The sequence below is a fragment of the Molossus molossus genome, unplaced genomic scaffold, assembly GCF_014108415.1.
Source record: "Molossus molossus isolate mMolMol1 unplaced genomic scaffold, mMolMol1.p scaffold_m16_p_19, whole genome shotgun sequence".
NCBI classification, from domain to species: Eukaryota; Metazoa; Chordata; class Mammalia; order Chiroptera; family Molossidae; genus Molossus; species Molossus molossus.
In genome coordinates, this window is record NW_023425354.1 from 28534031 (window position 1) to 28558374 (window position 24344).

General features: G+C 43.8%; 2 protein-coding genes, 2 non-coding genes and 1 pseudogene across 4 annotated transcripts; all 5 read right to left on the reverse strand.

The window, feature by feature from the left end:
- Positions 1 to 432: 432 nt before the first annotated feature.
- Positions 433 to 504, reverse strand: TRNAC-GCA. Its single transcript has one exon. It is a non-coding gene; the product is annotated as a tRNA-Cys (tRNA).
- Positions 505 to 1318: 814 nt separating this feature from the next.
- Positions 1319 to 4084, reverse strand: CUNH17orf98 (chromosome unknown C17orf98 homolog). The gene is made up of 3 exons (XM_036267725.1): positions 3878 to 4084; positions 2341 to 2440; positions 1319 to 1476 (listed from the first exon to the last, which is right to left on the reverse strand). Exons 1-3 carry the CDS (start codon positions 4082 to 4084, stop codon positions 1319 to 1321), a joined length of 465 nt encoding a protein of 154 aa, XP_036123618.1.
- Positions 4085 to 7096: 3012 nt separating this feature from the next.
- RPL23 (ribosomal protein L23) lies at positions 7097 to 14732 on the reverse strand. Its single transcript, XM_036268415.1, has 5 exons — positions 14635 to 14732; positions 13986 to 14069; positions 13570 to 13698; positions 7345 to 7458; positions 7097 to 7232 (listed from the first exon to the last, which is right to left on the reverse strand). Exons 1-5 carry the CDS (start codon positions 14645 to 14647, stop codon positions 7150 to 7152), a joined length of 423 nt encoding a protein of 140 aa, XP_036124308.1. The 5' UTR covers positions 14648 to 14732; the 3' UTR covers positions 7097 to 7149.
- On the reverse strand, positions 8700 to 9768 carry LOC118633985 (annotated as a pseudogene).
- Positions 13819 to 13954, reverse strand: LOC118635145. Its single transcript, XR_004960483.1, has one exon. It is a non-coding gene; the product is annotated as a small nucleolar RNA SNORA21 (small nucleolar RNA).
- Positions 14733 to 24344: the final 9612 nt, after the last annotated feature.

The following is a 24344-nucleotide window of genomic DNA, read 5'->3' on the forward strand; positions in this document are numbered from 1 at the left end:
TTTCACGTCGATGTTTCTCTCTCTCTCTCTCTTCCTCTTTCTCCCTCCCACTCTATCTGAACAAAAAAATGGAAAAAAATGTCCTCGGGTGAGGATAAAAAAAAAATACATGTTGTGTGAACACCTTCATCTTTACTATCAGACATCAGATTGCTAAATGTGTTCAAATTAAGATCTGACTTAATCTTAGATTTAGAATTTTATAGGGAACTTTGTGTTTTTTAAAAACTTTTTTGTTGAATTTATTGGGGTGATATACTATGTCTTAATTGAATCTCAAGAGATATTTCACAGGTCTCTCCTGACTGGTCATTTGGAATGTAGGAGGAACTAGTATTTCAGGACAAGAGTTGAGAATTCCTTGTCTTCTCTAGTAACTTTGCGACTGGGAGTCAAGAGGTATTTTATGTACTAAGTAAAAAAGTAATAGGAAGGGGGCACCCGGATTTGAACCGGGGACCTCTTGATCTGCAGTCAAATGCTCTACCCCTGAGCTATACCCCCTGACCTACTTTGTTTGTCCTTCTTGTCCACTTGTGGTGACTCAATATAATCAGGTTCCACCCACACTAGAGTACTGGCAAGCTTTGTATTCTAAAGCCCCACCCACCTTCTTTTGTATCCATCATCTGCTTTGGCTTTTCTCCTGGCCACCAACATACTGGGTTGGGACACTTGAAAAAATGGCCTGGAAACTAGCTGAAAGGGAAACAGACATAGTATTTGTAGCGAAAGTGTCCAGAAGCACAATAGTACTATGTCAGAACTCCTAGGTTCAAAAAGCACCCCAGATATCACCTTGTTCATGCCCTGCCTCTTGATGGATTGAAAGTGGAAAGGAGAAGGAAAATGTCAGTTCTTTTGGATGAGATGATTCTCAAGAAAATCAGGAAATCCTTTTTAGGGCAACTAACAGCTAATCCTTGTGGCCACACTGCTTGCTCCGGTCTTGATGGCAACAGTAGCCAACTTCTGACCTGGCCCTGCTGATGCCTGGGGAAGAGCTTTGTGGAGGGTTAGGTAGTGTGGCTCCTCCTTATCATACGGGCAAGGGAAAGCCGAGGCCTCTCAAAGCCTGGCACTCATTGGCATGGAGTGTAAGGGTACAAGCTGGAAATGCACTTTCTCCTCCCAGCTCCTCTCCTTTGGGAAGAGAAGATGAAAGTGGAGAAACTAGCCCCACCCACCCCTACCACCACCTCAGGAAAGAAACAGCACACTTAGAGGCACAAATGGAAAGAATTTTTATATAACATTGGGAGTTCATCTAAACATCTGTCAGACATTCAGTTCGAGGGTGTGAAAGGAAAAGCTGCTGTTAGAAAAGAGGGAATCGGGTGACCTCTCCAAAGACAGATGAGCGCTGGCGGAGGGCTGGGGTGTTCCTGCGATAGCCAAACCGACCATTGAACCCCATGTTCGTTTTCAAATTGGCATTGTAGTGGTCATGCCCAGTCACCTGCTGGAGGGAATGCCCTTGGGGATGGAGAGAGAGAGGTGTGAGCTTGCATTCAGTTTCCTCTCACTTTCTCCACTTCCACAGGGCTGATATTAGGATACAAACCCAGCTACAGTCTCTGTGCTCCCCAAGTCTTTTTGAATCAATGCTTAAATATCTCAAGCCTCTTTACTGAAAAGCCAAGAATTGGTGAAGTCAAGGAGACAGATGGCTTCCTAGAACCCAGCCGCATAGTGTGCAGGAGGAGTGTGAATGGTACAGGAGGGTCAGAAATTTCTGGGCTTGGCCGAACTTGCCTTGCTCCTAGGAGAACTAAGAAAATACCATCCTTGCCTCTGACCCATCTGGAACCAATGGACAAGTTTGGCCAAATGGTACAAAGGGTTATGCTACTAGAGTGTGTCCAAAGGGGGGTGGAATTGGGGTGGGAGGAGAGTTTGCCCTGTCAGGAAACCATCTCTCAACTCTCCCTTTCCTGTTGCTGCTTAATTGTGCCTGTAAAATGAGTAGGACACAGCCTGCTCAGAAGCAATGAAAGGAATACAGTCTTCAGAGTTAGAAAAAGTGGAATTCCAATCCCAGCTCAGCCCTTCTCAGCAAATCACTTGAACTCCCTAAGTCTCAGTTTCCCAGGCTGTAACATGGGGGTGGTGTGAGGGTAAAAAGCACCTGACTGACGTACAGTAGGTGCTCAATAACTAAATATAGGGAGTACTGTGACATCATCTGCTCATGTATAAGAGGAAAAGCAGGAGGATGTAGTCCCGGCCCTCTTCGTTCCAACCATGTCTCTCTACCACCCAGTTTCTGTCTCTGAACTGTGGGTGCACCCCTCTTCCTAGATGGGGCCATGAGGAAGTTGAGAGCAAGGTGGCACTTGCCTGCCCCTGCCCAGTTTCTCCTGTTGAGGTATCTCTGTCCTTGCCCGAAGATGTGAAAATAATCCACTATCCAGCCGTCCCTTCCTGTACCTCCATGATCCTGAGTGAGGGAGAGAATACAGAAGAGTGTCAGCCGCCATGCTGGGAGACGCACAGCCCAAACTCCCCTGAGGCTTGTTGGGAGGGGGCAGAGGTCACAGCGAGGGGTAACAGGGCCAGACAGATTAAATATACTTAAAACCGATATTGCCTCTCAGGGAGAGACTGTGTAGCTTGGTACTTAGGGCTCAGTATCGGCTGCCAGACAGTTTCCAGCTCTGCCACTAACAAGCTGTGTGACCTAAGCCAATGACACATATTTTCTGGACCTCAATTTCCTCATCAATAAAAGGAGGGTTGCTGTGAGATTTAAGTGAGATAGTTAAAATAAAAGGCCTGGCATAGTAAAGGTTCAATAAGCATTATCTTCATTTAAATGAAAATTATACCTACCACAAATGGTAGTTGTGACAAATACAAAATGGAACACAGAAAGTTTCAGAAGTGTGTACACCATATTCTTTTCAAGCTTCAGTTGGCCACCTCCTGCATGCCCCCCGCCTGGGGATCAGGCCCACAACCTGGGCATGTGCCCTGACCAGGAATCAAACAAGCAACCATTTGGTGCATGAGTCCATGCTCAACCACTGAGCCACACTGGCTGGGCTCTTTTCAAGCTTTTAAATATTTGTTTTTCTGTTTTTACCCCCCCAACTCCGCCTCCTGTCATAAAAGTTACATGAGCAAACATGTACTAAACATGCACACATACACACAATCATCTGGGATCACCAAAAACCCTAGATTTGTTCATAGAATAACCCCCACTAAGTGGTATTCATATCACTGTAACATATATAGGCACATATATTGGGGACAAAAGTGGTGAAAAAAAATTGGAACCATTAGTAATTAGCCTCAGAATCTGATCCCAGGGAAGTAGTCTGCAGGAGAGGGCAACACCCCTGAGGAAAAGGCCTGGGAGAAGGGAGGTCCTGGAGGTTTGGGAGGTTTGAGCTCACAGGTCCCTGCGAGTGAGCCCCTCTACAACTATGAAGTCACCAGACAGAGGGCGTGGCTCTTGTTGGGTCTAGACAGTTCTTTGTCTAGTTCACTGAGATCACATGGATTTTCATGCTTTTAGAGGATTTGCAGCATGAGGTCACCACAAAGGGCGGGTCTATGACGTCAAAAAGGACAATGGTTTGGGAGAGGCGGACTTTGAGCGCAGTTTCCTAGGTTTGCAGAAGCCCAAAATGATATCATTCTCAAGTCCAGGGGTGGAAGGTGACTCTATGAGCCCAGTGAGCTCATGCTCAACACCGGTGGCCCACCTCAGCCGGTTCCGCATTCATTAAGAAAATTGAGGGGGTGGTTTTGGGGAAGCCTCACTGGTGGTGAGGGTGCTCCAGTGAGACGCCAGGATTTGGGCAGTCAGCCCGCCACCAGGGCCAACCTCTGCAGGCAGACAGTGGGGTGGTTTGGGGCGCTCCTATACCTGATCAGTTTTCTGCAGAATGGGCGGAACCGCCTGGCTCCTGAAATACCGCCGGGTGTGGTAGTCCTGCTGCGCATTGTAAGGCGGAATCGCGGACCAGAGCTTGGGCTTCAAGCGTTCATAGGTGCTGGCAATGGTGCTCACCGCCACACCATCCAAGATGAAGCTCTTCTCCAACCGCAGGGGACACTCGCGCAAGTGCACCATCCCTACCGCCGCAGCCTCTACGGGCCTCGCCGGTGGGAGCGGTGGGCCCTAGGCGGGGCTCCCCTGCGCATTGTTACGTGGTGTCAAGACCCCTGACGCCTGCGACACAAACCCTACTGTCCCCATCCAATGGGGTAGGCTCTTAAGGCTGTGGGGGAAGTTGCTTGCATGGCCCAGAGGTAAGGGATGACTAGACCATGCACGAGGAATGAGACTGAAGGGGAGAAGAGGGCATTACTGAATGTGGGTCTCGTGAGTGCAGTCGGGCCCAGCTTCCCCGTTTTTGTTTTTTTGTTTTTTTCAGAGCAAGGTTCTCTGTTCCCATCATATACATTTTACCAACTCAGTTCTGTTGAAAATGGATCAGATAGAGTTTTAGATAGCATCTACTTCTGACTCTCATTTTACAGAACTGGCAGTTGAAGCTCAAAAACGTTGGAATATTCCCTAAATCCATTTAGTGGCAGACCCAGAACCAGAATTCAGGTCTCCTAACTTCCAGTTAAGTCCACTTGAAGGACTTCCATCCTCCCCTCCCAATTTTTTCTCAGCTAGCAACTGCCCCCATCCACCAAACAGTAGGTTGACATGTTACCATACTTTTGTGGCTAAATTTATGTATATATAGATAGGACACAAAATGTGAACAATGGTTTTAATTATTCCCTTCTTTATACTTTTTACTTCCCAAAATTTTCCATGGATCAAACCCTTACATAAATACTTATGTATTAAAGCACCTATGCAGACAGCTCACACCAGCTCTGAGGTGCTGTTATCCTCATTTTACAGGCTCAAGGAGGGCTTCTTTTATTCACCCTTCATATTTTTACATGAAGGCACATGTGTCACTTAGAAAAAGGTTGCATTATACCTACACACAAAAATCACTACTCCTGCCCAGCCAGTGTGGCTCAGTGGTTGAGTGTCCACCCATGCACCAAGAGGTCATTGGTTCAATTCCCAGTCAGGGCACATGCTGGGGTTGTGGGCCTAATCCCCAGTGGAGGGCGTGCAAGAGGCAGCCAGTCGATGTTCTCTCTCATTGATGTTTCTCTCTCCCTCTCCCTTCCTCTCTAAAATCAATAAAGATAAAAAAAAAAAAATCACTCCTCCTGGCAATTTCAATACTTAACATATTCAATCTTTCTACACTATGACAGGAGAGCACCTGCAAGTCACATCTGAAATGATAGGAAATAAGTCTATAGTTTGAGTCTATTCTATTCACCTTCAAAAGAACCTGGAAAGAACATGGACACAAGAGGACAAGTGGGAAAACGACAGGCCCAGCCCTCACACTGGATGCAGAGGCGGATCATTTTATATATATGTATGTGTGTGTGTATTACACAATGGGATAAAAGGAGACATTCAATAGAGGATCTGAGAGCTTCGAGTTACAATAGATTTGAAATTTGCCAGGCTGGGGGATGCAGTAGCGGAGGAGCCAAGTCTGTTTGAGACTTCAGTTCTCTAATATTCCTAAAACCTAAACAGAGCTCCAATTTTTTTTTTTTAATCCTCACCTGAGGACATTTTTTCATTTTTTGTTCAGATAGAGTGGGAGGGAGAGGAAAAGAAATATCGATGTGAAAGAGACACGAGTGGTTGCCACCCGAAAAACCCAACCAGGGCCAGGGACAAACTGCAACCGAGGTACATGCCCCTAGCGGAAATTGAACCCAGGTCTCACTAGACCACAGGCCGACACTCTACCCGCTGAGCCAATCTGGCCAGGGCCGGAGCACCGATTCTTAATCTTGGCTGCACGTTGGAAATTTGGGCAGCTTTAAAAAGTACCAATGTTATGTAGTCCTACCTCCAGTCTGACTTCATTGGTCTGCTCTCTACTGGTACATTCCATTCCTCATCTTAGACAAAAGGCAGTCATCTCACCAAATGACTACGTGCTAGGTAGGGTCTTCATGTACTCTTAAGCTTCAGCCTTGCATTATACCCAACTTACAGATACAAGGCAGAGTATTTTCAGATACTAGATATATGAACAAAAACTTTAGTATAAAAAACCTACTCTAACACCTTTAGGCTGAGACATTGATCCAAAACCAGCTGAGCGCTCTTTTCTGAGACCCTGAGTAAGTAATCTAAATCATCTTCCACAAGAATACAGCCCTGGCTGGTTTGGCTCAGCGGTTGGAGCGTTGGCCTGTGGTCGAGACCTGGGTTCGGTTCCCTCTAAGGGCATGTACCTCGGTTGCAGTTTGTCCCCAGCCCTGTTTTAAGCCGTGCAGGTGGCGACAACTCGATGTGTCCCATTCACGTCTGTTTTTCTCCCTCTCTCTGAACAGAATATCGAAAAATGTCCTTGGGTGAGAAAAAAAAAAAAAAGAATTAATCTACATGGTATTTACCATGTGTTAGGCTTTACAAATATACTCATTTATGTGCAAATTTCTCCCAAAGAAAACCTGTAAATGCAAAAGTGTGCATATACACTGTGTGTACCTGGTTCCTGCTGACATCACTCCTTGGACTCCACAAGCATGTCTAGGATCTGAGCACTCTATCTTAAATACCCAACTACACAGCAACTATATGGGGTATCCTGCCATCAAAGTACTGCTTTTATTTATTTACAGACTCCAAACCCAAATATCTAGTCTTTATAGCAGAAATTGAGAAGTTTCAAAAATTCTCACGAAAGTGCAAGGACTGTTTTTATTTTTTCACATATGCTCACAGAATTTACAGAGTAGTTCGTATCCTACAAAGGAAGGGTTAGGTAGTGTCGAGACTGGTATGTAAAGGCCTGGCCGGTTTGGCTCAGCAATTAGAGCAGCAGCCTGCGGACCAATGAGCCATGGGGTTCAAGTCCAGTCAAGGGCATGTACCTCGGTTGTGATTTGTCCCTGGTTGGGGTTCTGTGGGAGGCAACCAGTCAATGTTTCTCTCTCCCCCACCCTCTCTGAAGATAAATAGAAAAACACTGAGTGAGGGTTAAAAAAAAAAAAAAAGAGTGACATGTAGAAACAAATAGAAAGGCAAGCATTGGGAGGAAATATTTTTTAATGGGCTTTTTTCTTTACAAATGCACTGGTGAATCATGCAATACTGCCAGCATTTGATGCAATCCTGGGCCACAAATCTGCACACTCCTTTGCAACTGGTCCTGTGATGGCAGAACCTGCATAAGAGAATGAGGTGTCAAATAAGATTAGAGGGTCCCGTCTTTGCTTTTACTCCTAGCCCCAAGAATTAAATAATCCAAGATCTAAGGAACAATGTGGACACTTTACCTTTCATCTCGCCTTTATTGTTTACTATGACCCCTGCATTATCTTCAAAATAAAGAAACACACCATCTTTTCTCCGGTATGACTTTCGTTGTCGAATTACCACCGCTGGATGTACTAAAAAGTATAAAAGGATCAACTGTCATTAATCTTGTCAGCTCAGGTCCCAGCACCACCACAAGAAAGCAGTTTACACTGTCTAGTTCCCCCACATTTCCCATTTGGACAGATGTATGCAGGAAACTTGCAAAATACTTCCTTTATTTTCCCTCATTTCACCCAAGAGGTGGATACGGATACTGTCAAGATTTATTATCACACAGAACAGGGAATAACCCCACCCCCCACTCCAGCCTGAATAAGTGGAAAGCCCAAGCTGTTAATTCATTAGACAACATTCTATCCCAGTATACATCAAACCTCCAGGAAAGCACACTTTGATCTAAAATTACTGCTTCCAAGAATTTGTTGGAATTAAATACGTTCCATACTGTAGGGTTTTACAAATATATACTCATTTATACACCAATTGATTTACCAAAAACAAACAAACTTGTGCCTGGCTGGTGTGGCTCAGTGGTTAAGCGTCGAGCCATGTACCAAGAGACTGCAGGTTCAATTCCTGGTCAGGGCACATGCCCAGGTTGTGGGCCTATTCCCCAGTGCGGGGTACACAGGAGGTGGCCAATCGATGTTCTCTTTCATTGATGTTTCTCTCTCTCTCTCCCTCTAAAATCAAGAAAAAACAAACAACAAAAACTTGTAACGGCTAGTGTGCGTGTATGTACACACACACACACACACACACACACACTCACTTACTCACACTTTCCATGAGTATGCCCAGGATATTGGCCATACTCGACCTCACCACAAATGCCCTTTTAAAAACTAGAATACAAAAAGTTTACTATACAAAATTGAGGCCTTGCCCTGGCCGGTTTGGCTCAGCGGTTAGTGTCCACCTGCGGACCAGAGTCCCAGGTTCGGTTCCCACTAAGGGCATGTGCCTTGGGGTTCGTCCCCGTCCCCAGTTGGGGTCGTGCAGGTGGCAACCAGTCAATGTCTCTCTCTCCCTCCCTCCCACTGTCTGAAGATAAATGCAAAAAAAAAAAAAAAAAGAGAGCCCGGCCAGTGTGGCTCAGTGGTTGAGCACTGACCCTGCACCAGGAGGTTGCCGGTTCAATCCCAGTCAGGGCACATGCCCATGTTGTGGGCCTGATCCCCAGTGGGGGGCATGCAGGAGGCGGCCAGTCGATGTTCTCTCTCATCGATGTTTCTATCCTCTCTTCCTCTCCCTTCCTTTCTCTCTAAAATCAATAAAGAAAAAAAAAAAGTTTTTTTTTAAAAAAAGGCCTTCATATTTCATAGTTTTCCAAGGCTAAAGAAAGACAATAGTTTTTAAAAACCTGCACAAAAATTTCACTATCACTACTCCCAGCCCCAACTATTAAAATGGCCTGATCAAATGGTACCAAAACAAATGCTACACAAGTCCTTTAAAGACAACTATCCCAAATGTCATTTCTTAGCATAGATGATCTTCATGGCATGGGACAGTGTGATCTGAATTACATCATTGTAGCCCTGGCTGGTTTGGTTTAGCAGTTAGAGCGTTGCCCCATTCATCAAATGGTCCTGGGTTCAATTCCCAGCCAAGGGCACATGCCTGGGTCGCAGGTTTGTTCCCCAGCCCCAGTAGGAGTCGTGAGAAAAGCAGCCAATCGTCATTGATGTTTCTCCCTTCCTCCCTCCCATTCTATCTAAAAAAAAAAAAAAAAATCAATGGAAAAATTATCCTCACCCAAGGACTTAAAAAATCCTTGTAAAGCATCCCTGGAAGAACCAGCCTGTCATTTCCAAATTCAACAAATGCAATGATGTCATGCCTCTCAGGTACCAAACATACTTCCTTAAAACCAGGGAAATGGCTAAACAGCATGGACAACATCTCATTGGTTTCTTCTAAATTATTAAGGAATAAAATACAGTTCGGAAGGTAATCAGGGGACCTGAGGATTTGATATTGCATTCCCTTAGGTATCCGCTGAATCTGGTGCTCCCTGGGTCACCAGGCTGTTATTTGCAGTCCCCGCTGTCCCAGTTTTGGTTTTTTTCTCCCTTGTCAGCAAAAGCGCCACACATTTTAGGTATTTTATCAGAATCTGTTTTTGCGTAATGGATTCACATTGGTTTATCCTAAGATGAAAAGCCTTGTAACCATCTCAAGGTGATCATGGATGAGTCCAGTTATTTAAATATAACAAAGGCTCACCACCCACCCCCATCTTCATGCTCTTTAAAGCTACAATATGTACCACAAGGCCAAACTTAGAAAAAAGGGCATACAAGGACCTCTTCAATTTTTTTTTAAAGTTTGTCATTCATACTGTTGACAGAAACTGTATGATTTGGTCTGATATCCATGTTTTGGGTTAAACTGTTCAAACAGCCGGAGGCTGGTGCTGTGTTCAAATGCTTTTCTTTCTTTCTTTATTGGTTTTAGAGAGTGAGATAGAAACATTGATTGGTTGCTTCCTGCATGCCTCCTACTGGGGATGGCCCACAAACTGCGCATGTGCCCTGACCGAGAATCGAACTGGCGACCTCTTGGTGCATGGGTCAACACTCAACCAGAGCCACACCAGCCAGGCCAAATACTTTTCTAACTGCAGGGCACATAAGATTTTAGTAGAGTAAAAATTTGGAATTAACCCAACTATCACATGGCACATACATAGAATCATTTAAAATGATTATGCATACCTGTAATTAAAAAAAATATAGGCCATGCCCTGGCCGGTTTGGCTCAGCAGTTAGAGCGTCAGCCTGCGGTCCTGAGAGACCTGGGTTCGGTTCCCGCTAAGGGCATGTACCTTGGTTGCAGTTTGTCCCCGGCCCTGGTTGGGTCGTGGGGGTGGCAGCCACTCGATGTGTCCCTTTCACATTGATGTTTCTCTCTCTCTTTCCCTCCCACTCTATCTGAACAAAGGGCTAAAAGGTGTCCTCGGGTGAGGATAAAAAAAATAAAAAATAAAAAAAATAAATAAATAATATAGGCCAGCCCAGCCCATGTGGCTCAGTAGTTGAGCATTGACCCATGTACCAAGAGGTCGCCAGTTTGATCTGCGGTCAGGGCACATACCCAGGTTGTGGGCCAAATCCCCAGTGGGGAGCATGCAGGAGGCGGCCAATTGATATTCTCTCTCATCGATGTTTCTAGCTCTTTCCCTCTCCCTTCCTCTAAAAAAAAAAAATCAATAAAGGAAAAAAAAAATATATATACATACACATATATACACACATATATATACACAGGCCAATCATTGTAAAGCAAGCAGAATGAGTAATGGTCTCATTTACATAGGAAAGTTTACAAGCTAACTTTTTCCCTTAGAAATCAGGAAAGGACATACAACAAAATATTAACAATTATCAGTCCTCAGGGATCTAAGCTCTGGGTAATTGAAATTCCACTTTTTTTTCTTGTGTAATTATAGTTAACTTTTTGAGGAACTGTTTTCAGGGTCATAAGTAACTTATTAAAACCTACTTGCACAAAGTTTTCTTCTTGTAAAACAGGTATAATAGTTACCATTTTCACACTGAATATCAGACACCGGAAATACAGGATATTTTACATAAGGACAGGGAGCCTGGGTACCCTTGACCCAAGTTCCATGTATATATGTAGACAGCCTCTGATCTAGTTTTAACAGGAATGCACACTGAGTGACAGGTAAATAATATTTACTGAGCACCTCCTCTGTTGGACCCTCATCTACTTATAAACTATTTAAATTCTCACAAATGAATTTAGCAGATAAGTAAGGCTACACTAATCCAGGATTCTAGACTTCCAGTCCTGCCCCTGTCCACATTTCTATGTGTTATCCGTTACGTCTAAGGTGAGAAGTATTGATTTAGGAGAAACAACAACCAAAGAAGACATTAATAGAATTGGAAATTCACAACTATTTTTAGAACCACGAAGTGCTCTCTGGTCTGTCCCATGACTGATTGAGACCCACAGCACATCCTGCTGCCATCTCACCCACAGCGATGGGCAATTGTTCTGCCCTTCCCTGACAGCTCCCCAGGCCACAGATCAGACCCAGCAAGTGTTCTAAAAGGAAAGCCTTTCCAGCTGCATACCATCCCAATTTACGCATTGATTAATCAATGGTTAACCACAATGCTACTTACTCCTTGTCTATCAAGCCCTCAAAAGGATATTAAAGGTGAACAAAGCCCTAACTGGTTTGGCTAGCATTTAGTCAGAGCATTGGCCAGTGGACTAAAGGGTCATGGGTTCGATCCCTGGCACCAGTTGGGGTCATGCAAGAGGCAACCAGTTGATGTGTCTCTTTCTCATCAATGTTCCTCTCTCTCTCTCCCTCCCTCTATCTAAAAATCAATGGAAGATATCCTCAGGTAAGGATTAACCACCCCCTCCAAAAGGTGAACAAAGTTAACATTTCTGACCAAAAAGCTAAAAATGGGTGGGGCGGGGCATATGCAGGCCTACAAGGAGCAACATGTGGCTGAGACCTGTCACATTTTAAAGAGATGGCTAGGAGTTCTCATGAAAAGCAAGACATCCCAAGCAGAGACAGACTAAGCAGGCACAGGACATTACAAGTCAGAACTGCTGAGGCCTTCCCTTTAATTTATAAAACTAGCAGGAAAACTTTTGGGGAGTAGCCCACGATTAAACAAGTAGCTCTTTTAGTTTCTATCACAAAAGATTTAGAAGCAATCATGTCAAACCTTTTGATGTTACAAATATGAGTTAATCTAATAAAGAACCTGTCTTAAAATACTGTGTGTTATTCGTATTTAAGAAAGTGTTGGGTAACAGGCTAGATGCTCTACGTGCTTAGCACATCCCCTGAATCTAACCACTTCAGAAAGTGAGTATCATCATTCCCTTTCAAATCAGTTATTTTAAGAAAGGGCTCTGATTTCACAAACTACTAAACAAAGAAGTCAGGCAATTTGGGGAAAGAGGAGAGAAGAGAAGAGAGATTTTACCTCACTGTTTAAACAAAGCAGCCAGCAGTCTGGGGCTTTTTAAAGATAAAATCACCACCCCGGCTGGTGTGGCTCAGTGGCTGAGCATCGACCCATGCACCAAGAGGTTGCCAGTTTGATTCCCAGTCAGGATACATGCCCAGGTTGTGGGCCCAATCCCTAGTGAGGGGCACGCACGAGGCGGCCAACTGATGTTCTTTCTCATCGATGTTTCTATCTTCCTCTCCCTCTCCCTTCCTTTCTCTCTAAAATCAATAAAGAAAAAAAAAATTTAAAAAACACACACACACAAAAAAAGAAAGGGCTCTGGCTGGTTTGGCTCCGTGGTTAGAGCATCAGTCTGCGGTCCAGAGAGACCCAGGTTTGGTTCCCACTAAGGGCGCATACCTCGATTGCAGTTTATCCCCAGCCCTGGTTGGTCATGCAGGTGGCAGCTACTCGATGTGTGCCTTTCACATCGATGTTCCTCTCTCTCTCTCCCTCTTCCACTCTATCTGAACAAAAAATGAAAAAATGTCCTCGGGTGAGGATTGAAAAAAAAAAGGAAAGGAAAGGAAACCTGCGCAGCTGGTGTAGCCCAGTGGTTGAGTGTAGACCCATGCACGAAGAGTTTGCCAGTTCGATTCCCAGTCAAGGAACATGTCCGGGGTGTGGGCCAAATCCCCAGTGGTAGTGGTGCAGGAGATGGCCAATCAATGTTCTCTCTCATCGATGTTTCTATTTCTCTCTCTCAAAAATCAGTATGGGGGAAAAAAAAGGAAACCCGCCTAAGGAGATATTAAGTCTTAAAGCCGTGATCTCATCCGTAGCCAAGGAAATCAGCAATGAAATAAAGACCTTAAATACGAGGGACAACCCTGCCCTATGTTGTTCAGTGGTTAGAGTTGTGGTACAGATGGATTGAGGGTTGGATTCCCTGTCAAGGGCACAGCCCTGGGTTGCAGGTTGGATCACTAACCTGGTTGGCACAACTGCCAAAGGCAACCAATCGATGTGAGAGATTCTCTCCCCACCCCTCTAAAGAAACAAAATCCACGGGAAAAATATCCTTCAGTGAGGATTAACAACAAAAATAAAAATAAAAAAGACAATTCTGAATGTCACGCACACAGGGTTTTTGATCCATTTTTCAATAAAAGCAGAAGTCTTCAACTATCCACTAAGTGATAAGGAGGGTTCAGTTACTCTACTCACCCTTCTTTCTGAGCTCTGGTTTGCCTTTTTTGACTGTGGCCATCACCATGTCACCCACACCAGCAGCAGGAAGTCTGTTCAGTCGTCCCTTGATCCCCTTCACAGAGATGATATACAGATTTTTGGCTCCTACAAAAGAACGTAAGCAAAAATTATTTTTGAGTGCTTATTAGGCAGCTTGGTGTAACATTGTCTCAACAATTCCAAAGCCTCTCCCTCCACTTACTCACTACCCCCCAACGTGGAACACCTTGTCACACCACCGATTGAAGCAAAACAACACAACATGCTGCCGCTTCACCCAAAAGCAGTGTTTTCACTTTGCCCTTTTTTGACGGCTCAGTGGGTCATTAGCAAAAGGCCCAACGAGTGCTTTTAAAAGGGGTAGTTTGACAGGGTGCAGCTGAAGGTCTCACCTGTGTTGTCAGCACAGTTGATCACAGCTCCTACCGGAAGACCAAGGGAAATCCGGAATTTCGCCCCGGAGGACCCACCACGTCCTGTAGGAAGACAGGGAAACAGTTGACAGGTTACTGTCCGGTCATGGTTCGGGGTTCCCTTCCCATTCCCGGGCTATAAATTCATTCGCGTATCTTTGGAAACAGTACACTCCAGACATGCTCTCTCCAGGGCTCCCCTTCCTCCATTCCCCACGTGCCAACCAGTTCCCATGGCAAACAGCCAACTCCTCATCATAACCACCTTTACGTCGAGATTAAGGGGCCTGTACGACTCCATACTCGCTCCAACTTTTGCACCACCTAGTTCTTCCTGCAAGGCGGCAGGCCGCGGAAATGGCCCACTCTCCGGTCTAAGCCAGTGCGCGCCCCCATCACCGCAGCGCTAGGTGCGGGGCGATCACGCGGGGGTTCGGTCTGGAATCAAGTCCGGTTACTGCCAGCTCAACTCTCCAGGCGCCCCCGCCGCCACTTTTGGGGGCCCCCTTCACCCTCTGCGGCTCGGACGAGAGCAAAGCGCCCCAGCTGCCCATGGCCGCCAGTCCGGGCGAGGCCAGCAACCCTCACGCAGTAGATGGCGAAGGATCCCCCAGAACCAAAATCTCACCTCGCTTCGACATCTTGGACGCCGGAAAGGGATAGAAAGGAAGTACACACAAAGGATGCTGGGATATGAACTTTTACGCCCGGCCCATTGTGGTCACGTGACCCGGAATTTGCTCAACCCGCCTCTTCCCCGAGGGCGCCGTGCTATTACGTAATACATTCTGGAAGTGGGCGGTACGAGGTTGAGGGCTGCAGAAGCGAAGGAAACCTAGACTCTCCTCTTTACGAGTTCTAAAGTAGTTGAGAACACAGAAATATTGGTTTGTTAGTTTACCCAACAACCTTTTGAGCGCTTCGTGCCAGGAACTATGCTGGATACTACGCTCAGAAATGGTTAAAACATCTGTGCTGTGTAGGGGCCCCCAAAGAACACAGGGCGTGGGAGGTCTAGGGAAAAAACGCTAAATGGTTTCATGAGGATGTGATATCATTGAGAAGCGCTATTCTAACACTGCAGATAATTACATATGTATGTGTGCCTGGTGCCATACCCTTCTGTATTTTAGATATCTTGCTTTATTAATTACCCCTTTCACAGCTTCAGGCTCCCCCATTCTTCTGATTTCTTTCTTTCTGTCAATACTATATTCATTTAAATATTAAGTGTCCGTTTTATGCCAGATACTGTCCTGGGCATACATTAGAGTACATCAGGGGTCAAAAGAGATCAACATTCTTGCCCTGGTGGAGCTCACTGCTGGGTAGCGCAGGTGGATATTGAGACTGAACAATGGATATAATTGCAACATGTAGTATGCTAGATGGGGTTAAGTATTACAAAAAAATAAAAGCAGAACAAGGTAAGCGCCATCAGGAAGTGGGAGGAAGAGCAGATCGCAATTTAAAATAGAATGGTCAGTGTGGGCTTCATGGAAGAAGTTGACATTTAGAGCAAATATTTTAAGATAAGTGAGTTAGTAATACTAATGTCCAGGGAGGAGCAGTCTAGATAGAGTCACCAGCTAATAAAAAGTCCTAAGTTTGCCCTGGCCTTTTTGGCTCAGCGGTTGGAGGGTCGGCCTGCGGTCCAGAGAGATCCAGGTTCGGTTCCCACTAAGGGCACGTACCTCGGTTGCAGTTTGTCCCTGGTCCTGGTTGGGTGGTGTGGGTGGCAACCACTCGATGTGTCCTTTTCACATTGATGTCTCTCTCTCTCTCTCTCTCTCTCTCTCTCTCTCTCTCTCTCTCTCCCCCCTCCCTCCCACTCTATCTGAACAAAAAAATGAAAAAATGTCCTCGGGTGGGAATTTAAAAAAAAAAGTCCTAAGGCAATCAATAGATGAGTGGATAAAAAAGCTCTGGTACATTTACACAATGAAATACTATGCATCTGTAAGAAAGAAAGATCTTTTGCCCTGGTCGGTTTGGCTCAGCAGTTAGAGTGCCGGCCTGTGGTCCAGAGAGACCCGGGTTCGGTTCCTGCTAAGGGCCTGTACCTCGGTTGCAGTTTGTCCCCAGCCCTGGTTGGTCATGCGGGTGGCAGCCATTCCATGTGTCCCTTTCACATCGATGTTTCTCTCTCTGTTCCTCTCTCTCCCTCCCACTCTACCTGAACAAAAAATGGAAAAACGTCCTCGGGTGAGGATAACAAAAAGAAAGATCTTTTATCCTTTGAGATGAAATGGAGGGACCTGGAGAGTATTATGCTAAGCAAAACAAGCCGATCAGAGAAAGACAAATATCACATGATCTCACTTATTTGTAATATAATGAACAAAACAAACTGATGAACAAAATAGACTCAGAGACATAGAAGTAGGGTACAGACTGACAAATCTCAGAAGAGGAGGTGGGGAGGAGGGAAGAGATAAACCACAGAATTTATATGCATGTATGACTAAGCAATGGACATAGACAGCAATGCTGGGGGTGGGATGAGGGGTGGGATCAGGAGGAGGGTGTCAATGGGGGGAAAAGGAGAAACATCTGTAACAAAAATAAATTAATAAAAAGTTAAAAAAAAAAAAAGTCCTAAGGCAGGAGGAGTGTGCCTGAACAGTAGAAACAGCAGGGAATCCAGGTGGGTCTGGGCAGAGTAAGTGAAAGGAAAAGTAGTAGGACACAAGATTGGAAGCTAAGAAGTAATCAAATCTTATTATATAGGGCTTTGTATACCATTATGGACTTCGGCATTTTTGGACTGAAATGAGGAACCATTTCCCTGCTTTATTATTATTATTAATTTATTTTTGTTATAGATGTTTCTCCATTTCCCTGTTTTATTTTATTTATTTGTTTTTATGTATGTACCTCTAGCAGGAATTGAACCTGGGACTCTCTGGTCCGCAGGCCGACGCTCCAACTGCTGAGCCAAACCTGCCAGGGCTATTTCCCTGTTTTAAACATGATCTGGCCCTGGCTGGTTTGGCTCAGCAGTTAAAGTGTCTGTCATACACCAAAGAGTCACGGGTTCAATTCTGGTCAAGGGCACATACTTTGGTTGCAGGGAGGCAACCAGTTGATGTGTCCTTCTCACGTTGGTTGATGTTTCTCTCTCTTTCCCTCTCTCTTCCTCTCTCTCCCTCCCTCCCACTCTATCTGATGCTAAATAGAAAAATATCCTCGGGCGAGGATTATAAAAAAAGAGAAAAAAGAAAATAAACATGATCTGACTAATATGTCAGATATTAGAAGGATCACTCTAGTTGAGATTAGACTGTGGGAGGGGACACAAAAATACAAGTAAAATGATCTGTTAGGAAGTTCCTGCAGTAATATGAGAGAGAAATGATGATGTTTTGGACTTGAGTGGTAGCAGTAGAGGTGATGTGATGTGGCAGATTCTGGATGTGTTTGTGGGGTGTGAAATAAAGAGAGGAGTCAAAATGTCTCCAAGGCTTTAGATCTGAGCAAGTGGAAGATGACATTGCCATTAACCAAGATGGGGAAAGTTAGGGGAGGAACAGGTTTGTTGGGGTTAAAGTAGGAGTTTAATTTTGCACATGTTGAGTTAGATGTTTAGACAACAAAAGGAGATTCAAATAGCAAGTTGGGTATAATAACCTGCAATTCTGGAAAGGAGATATAAATGTAAGAGTTGTCAGCATATAGGCATACTTGAAGCCATGGTAGAGGATGAGATTACAAGGAAGAGTAAATAAAAAAGACCATGAACTAAGCTCTTCAACATTAAGAAGTCTGTAAATCTATCCCTGGGCAGTTTGCTCAGTGGTTAGAGCATTGGTCCAAGGACAGTTTCGGTTTGACTCCGGCCCTGGTCGGTGTTGTGCGGGAGGCAACCAGCCACTGTCCCTCTCAAGTCGATGTTTCTCTCTCTCCCTCCCTCCCACTCTATCTGAAGATAAATGAAAAAAATATCTTTGGATGAGAGTTTTAAAAAGTCCAGCCAGTGTAGCTCATTGTTGAGTGTTGACTCATGCACCAAGAGGTCACCAGTGTGATTCCCAGTCAGGGCACATGCCCAGGTTGTGGGCCCAATCCCTGGTGGGGAGCATGCAGGAGGCAACCAATCTATGTTCTCTCTCATCGATGTTTCTCTCTCTCTCTCTTTCCTTTCCTCTCTCTCCAAAATCAATTTTAAAATATTTTTTTAAAAGAAGTCTATAAATCTATACATTTAAAAATCTATCATTCTTAAAATGCCTTCATTTGATCTTTCCAGCTTTTCTAGCTACAAATGTTTCTGTCTCCTTCACTTCTCAACTAAATTCTGTGTATTTCTGAACATATGATTTTCTTACCAGATTTTTCTGTCTTGATAAATGGAACCACCATCCATCCAAATGTCCTTCTGAGACTCCTGTCCAAGTTCTTTTCAGTTTACCTTCTAAATGTCTCTCAGATCTGTCCACTTCTCTCCATCTCTTCTACCACTCTGGTCTAAGCCACCTTCACCTCTTGCCTAAACTACTTCTGAAGCCTCCTAACATATCTCCTGGCCTCTATTTCTCCCCCCTCCATCCACTCACTCTTCATACAGTGGCCAGAAATAATTAGTCAGAAATATAAATATTGTAATGTCAGTCTCCTGAAAATCCTCCAATGGTTTCTGTTGCTCTTAGAATCAAAGTTAAAATCCATATCATGGCTGACTAGGTTCTGATATGGCATTGTCCTATCTTGTCAACCTCATCTGGCACCATGCTGTCTCTTGCTCTATAGGATTGGCTTCTTAATCCCAGATACCATCCATGCTCCTGAGTACCCACAGGACTCACATATGCTTGGAATACTCTACCCTGTCTACCCTCATCATGTATTTCATGTCTACTGATTTCTCAGATCTCAGCTTAAGTGTCTCTTTCTTAGAGAAATCTCCCCTTACCCTCATACTAGGTCAGGTCCCTATGTTTTAAGCTCTCTTAACACATGTATTTTTCCTTTATATTATTTATTACAATTAAAAAATATATAGTTGATGATTATTTAAAAAAATTTTTTTTCTTTATTGATATTACAGAGAGAGAGAGGAAGGGAGAGGGAGATAGAAACATCGATGAGAAAGAACATTGATTGGTTGCCTCCTGCATGCCCCTCACTGGGGATCAGGCCCATAACTTGGGCATGTGCCCTGACCAGGAATCAAACTGGCAATTTCTTGATGCATGGGTCAACACTCAACTGCTGAGCCACACCGGCTGGGTGATAATTGTTTGTTTAATGACCACCCCCAATGAGTCTATAACTAGCCTATAACTAGTCTATACGCTCCATCAGGGCTGGGTCCATATCGTTTTTGTCCAACAATATATACTAGCATTTAGCATAGGGCCTGGCTCAATAAATACATGTTGAATGATTGCTGAGTAAATGAAGAAGTCTACCTCAATGTTCTCATGTATCAGCATCCTTGCATGAAGCAGTTTTCATTCATGACAGCAAAATTAGAAATATTTGGAAATGTAGTATTTTTTATAAAGCTACATTTGCTTAACTTTAAGGACTGCCTAGTTTTATGGGATTATCTTCTTTAATCTTTTTTGGTGTTAAAAATGTTCCTTTCCATTCTAAATCAACTTTTCACTCTCCAAACACCACTCTTTTTGTTGTTGTTGTTGTTGCAATTTCAATGGTCTATGAAAACCAAAGTTCTGGAAAATGATCAGTCTCTATTTCCTTACTTCCTGCATTCACACATTCCTTAAAGACCTATAATCTAGTTTATATCCTCACTACATGACTGAAGTTATACTAGAAATTATATATACTGAAATTGTACTAGAAAGGTCACCATGACCTACTTGTTTTCAAAACCCAAGGACACTATTGCATCTTTATCTTACTTGACCCTACAGCATTTCACACTGAGACTGTTCCCATCTTCTTTACACTCTTCACTCATGGTTTCCATGATGCTAATAATAATAAAAGTTACTATTTATGGAGTGTTAATAAGTACCAGTCATTGAGTTTAGCATTTTATAGGAATATGCCTTCTTGGATCCTTCCAACAACCCTGAGATGTAGGCATTATTATTCTCATTTTACAGATGAGAAAACTGAGCAATAGGTCAAGCTATGAGTACAAGATCACACAGATCATGAAAGGCAGAGCTGGAATGCCATCCAATCTAATTGATTCCAAAGTATAGGCTCTGTCATTATGCTATATTGCTCTCTCCTCCTTCCTCATGGTCCCTTCTCATTGTCTTTCTTTGTGTGATAAAACTCACCCAATAGCTTTAATTGCTATCTATATGCTGATCACTCTCCAGTCTGTATCTCCAGCTCAGACATTTTTGTGTTGTTGTTAATCCTCACCTGAGGATATTTTCCCATTGATTTTTAGATAGAGTGGAAAGGAGGGAGGTGTGAGAGAGCGTGCGAGAGAGAAACATTGATGTGAGAGATGTGAGAGAGATGCATCCTCTCGTCGGGCCATGGATCAAATATGCAACACAGGTACATGCCTTTGACCAGGAATCAAACCTGTGACCCTTCAGTCTGCGGGCCGACACTCTAACCACTGAGCAAACCAGCCAGGGGCCAGCCCAGACATTTTTGCTTAGCTGTGGTCAATACAGATTGTCCCAGATTTACAATGGTTTGACTTAAGATTTTTTTGATTTACAATGGTGCAAAAATGATATGCATTCAGTAGAAATCATATTTCGAATTTTGAATTTTGATCTTTTTCTGGGCTAGCGATATGTAGTATGATGCTCTAGGGATGCTGGGCAGTGGCAGCAAGCCACAGCTTCCAGTAAACCATACGATCACGAGAGTAAGTGACCATACTCTACAATGTATTAAATGCATTTTTGACTTGCAATATTTTCAATTTATGATGAATTATTCGGGAGGTAACCCCATTGTAATTCAAGGAGCATCTGCATATGAACTGATGATTGGAACACCTTTACCCTACAGGCATTTCAAACCCAACCTGTCCAGAATAGAAATCATAATTTTCTTAGAAAACATGTTCTTTTGCTTGTGTTAGTTTTCTTGGTGCTAGCACCAGTGTCTAAACCAGGAAACAGGGACACAATGCATTCTCCTCTTCTCCCAGGTTCACAGACATAATCACCAAGATCTACTGACTTGACTCTACTTTCTAAGTTTTTCTATCCAAGTGTCTGCCTTTTAGGGGCTATTGCAGCGGCCTCTAAACACTCTGACTATAATCTCGCTTTGCTTAAAGCCCCGTGTTGGTCTTCTAGCGCCTATAAAGTCCCATCTTAGCACAGCACTGGAGCCTTTCCTCAAACGACTTATCTTCTCCCTGGTGTCACTGCTTGTCACCTTGCCTCTTACACTTCACACTCCAACATTACCAAACTGCTTAGGCTTTATGGACTCTTTCTTGTTTTAGCCACTATTTATTCTCCAAAACACTGTGAAAATGTTACCTTTTTCCTGTGCCATCTCACAACCCCAACATCTTCTGCCCTGAGTCCCCTCTTTACTTAGAGCAGTGGTTCTCAAATAGTTCATCTAAAGACTACTTTACATTCTTAAATTATTGAGGATCCTCAAAAGTTTTTTGTTTTATATGGGTTGCACCTATTGACATTTACCAGATTAGAAATTAAAATTGTGGATGTTTAATTATTTGTTAATTAATTTAAGATAATAAGCCTGAAAAATAATTACATTTTCCAAACAATAATAGTTTCATGAGAAGATGGCTTTACTTTGCATGCTTTTGGAAAACACTTTAACATCTGGCTTAATGAAAGATAGCTGGATTTCCGAGTTTCTACATTTAATCTGTTGTGATATCACACATCTCGTATACTCATGAAAGAACAAGAGTGAAACAGGTAAATAATGTAGTATTATGAAAAACTGTTCCTTTACTCTACCCCGGAGCTATATCCCCTCTACTGGAAAGGGTGAAATTACAGCTTAATTGTAATGTGTACTGACCAGACCTGTCATAGCTGATTAACAATAGTTTGGTATTTATTACCAACTGCTTCAGGTTTCCTAGAGTGATACTAAAGAACTAAGAAAAGATTACAGAGGCAATAAAGATCCCAGTGCTACTTTGACCCACGCTTGAAGGCGCTGTGGATGTGCACGATGGGATTCCTCTCCTACATCGAGGACAACCTTTTCTACCTCTGGCATCTGGGAATTCTTTGAGATTAATTTCCATCTTGCCTGCCTGCAACCTGAGTTGCACCCCAGTACTCTGCATGTGCGAGGAAGTGCTTCCCTTGTCTTTCCCAAGACCCTCTCTGCTCCTATACAGAGGTGCCCCTATTGTTTCCATTCTCTGCAGCATCTTCAGGCACTTCTTCCTCTTCCTTGGCTCTTTCAAATATCAACAGGCTTCCCATAAATTAAAAAAAAATCCTCCCTAAAAAAATTCTTCCTTTAGCCCTGGCCAGTTTGGCTCAGCGGTTAGAGCGTCGGCCTGCGGTCCTGAGAGACCCGGGTTCGGTTCCCGCTAAGGGCACGTACCTCGGTTGCAGTTTGTCCCCGGCCCTGGTCGGTCGTGCGGGTGGCAGCCACTCGATGTGTTCCTTTCACATCGATGTTTCTCTCTCTCTCTCTGTTCCTCTCTCCCCCTCCCACTCTACCTGAACAAAAAAATGGGAAAATGTCCTCGGGTGAGGATAAAAAAAAAAAAAAAAAAAAAAAAATTCTTCCTTTAGCTGTGATTGCCTGTCCATTTCTTCTTTCTCACTACTGATTTTAAAGAAAGTCTGGCCCTGCTGGTGTGGCTCAGTGGATTGAGCGTTGCCCAGTGGACTGAGAAGTCCTGGTTTGATTCCCAGTCATAGCACATGCCCAGGTTGAGGGTTTGATCCCCAGTAGGGGGTGTGCAGGAGGCAGCCAATCAATGGTTCTCTCTCACATCAATGTTTCTCTCTCCCTTCCTCTCTCTCTAAAAAATTAATTAAAAAATATATTTAAAAAACATAATAAAGATAGTCTTTACCTCATTTTTCTCGTGATCAACTACCTGTCTCCACAGTTCTGCTACTTCCTGTATTTGCTTTGACTATCAGTTATTTTTCTCCCCATGGTGTATATGCATTGTTTCTCCCACTAGACTGTAAGTTTCTTGAGGGTAGAATCATGTTGCATTCTTTTTTGTATTCCCACAGTAGTTGGCACAGTGCCTGGTTCACTATAAGCCTTGGGTTGTACTTGCTGGCCAAACCACCATCCTAATTAAATGAAACTATCTGATTACCCTAAGCCTGCACCCAAAGCAGATGAATGTTGTTGGAGCAAAACCTACATGTTTGTGTCACTCCCACAGTCTCAAACAGGCTCTCTGACTAGTACACCACTGGCTGCCTAGGTTCACTTTCTCACTCTCCAAAATGACAATTTCACATACTTTCTCCTGTCTCAAACCTTCCAACCTTCTCTCTCCTTCTCATTCTCTTAGCTGAAGAGCTTGAATCTTCCTTTTTGGAGAAAATTAGAATCAGTGGTATGCTGGTAAATGGCTAACAACGGGTTCTGGGGGACCTAATTTCCCAAGGTGCAAACACTCCCACCTGCCGATTTTAAACTCCATAGAGAAGTCAACTGGCTTTTTAAATTTCTGAAAACTTAACCATCGGTTCTCACTAGCCTGTATGAGCTGAATCTAGCACACTTCTGGAATCAACTGCCTCTTTCATCAACTACTAACTATACACTGACAACTCCCCAAAATTTATTTCCAACCTGACCTCTCCCTGAATTCCAGAATTAATTGGATCTTCAACTGCATACTTATCTCTTTTTTTTTTTTTCTTTTGTTCAGGTAGAGTGGGAGGGAGAGAGAGGAACAGAGAGAGAAACATCGATGTGAAAGGAACACATCAAGTGGCCGGGGACAAACTGCAACCGAGGTACGCGCCCTTAGCGGGAACTGAACCCGGGTCTCTCAGGACCGCAGGCCAACGCTCTCACCACTGAGCCAAACCGGCCGCATACTTATCTCTTAAATGTCTATGGGGCACCTCAAACTTAACATGTTGACCCCATACTAGAATGTGAAGTCCATAAGGATAGGAAGCTGCACTTTATTAGTTTCTGTGCAAGAGTTTTTAAAAAAGTCTCTTGAGCCCTGGCCAGTGTGGCTCAGTTGGTTGGGTGTTGTCCTGCTCACTGAAAGGTTGCCTGTTCCATTCCCAGTCAGGGCACATGCCTGGGTTTCAGGATCACTCGTAGGGGCATGTAGGAGGCAGCCAATCGATGTTTCGATCTCACATGGATGCCTCTTTCTCTCTTCCTCCCCTTTCTTCTCTCTCTAAAAATCAATTTAAAAATCTTAAAAACAAAAAAACTTAAAATTTT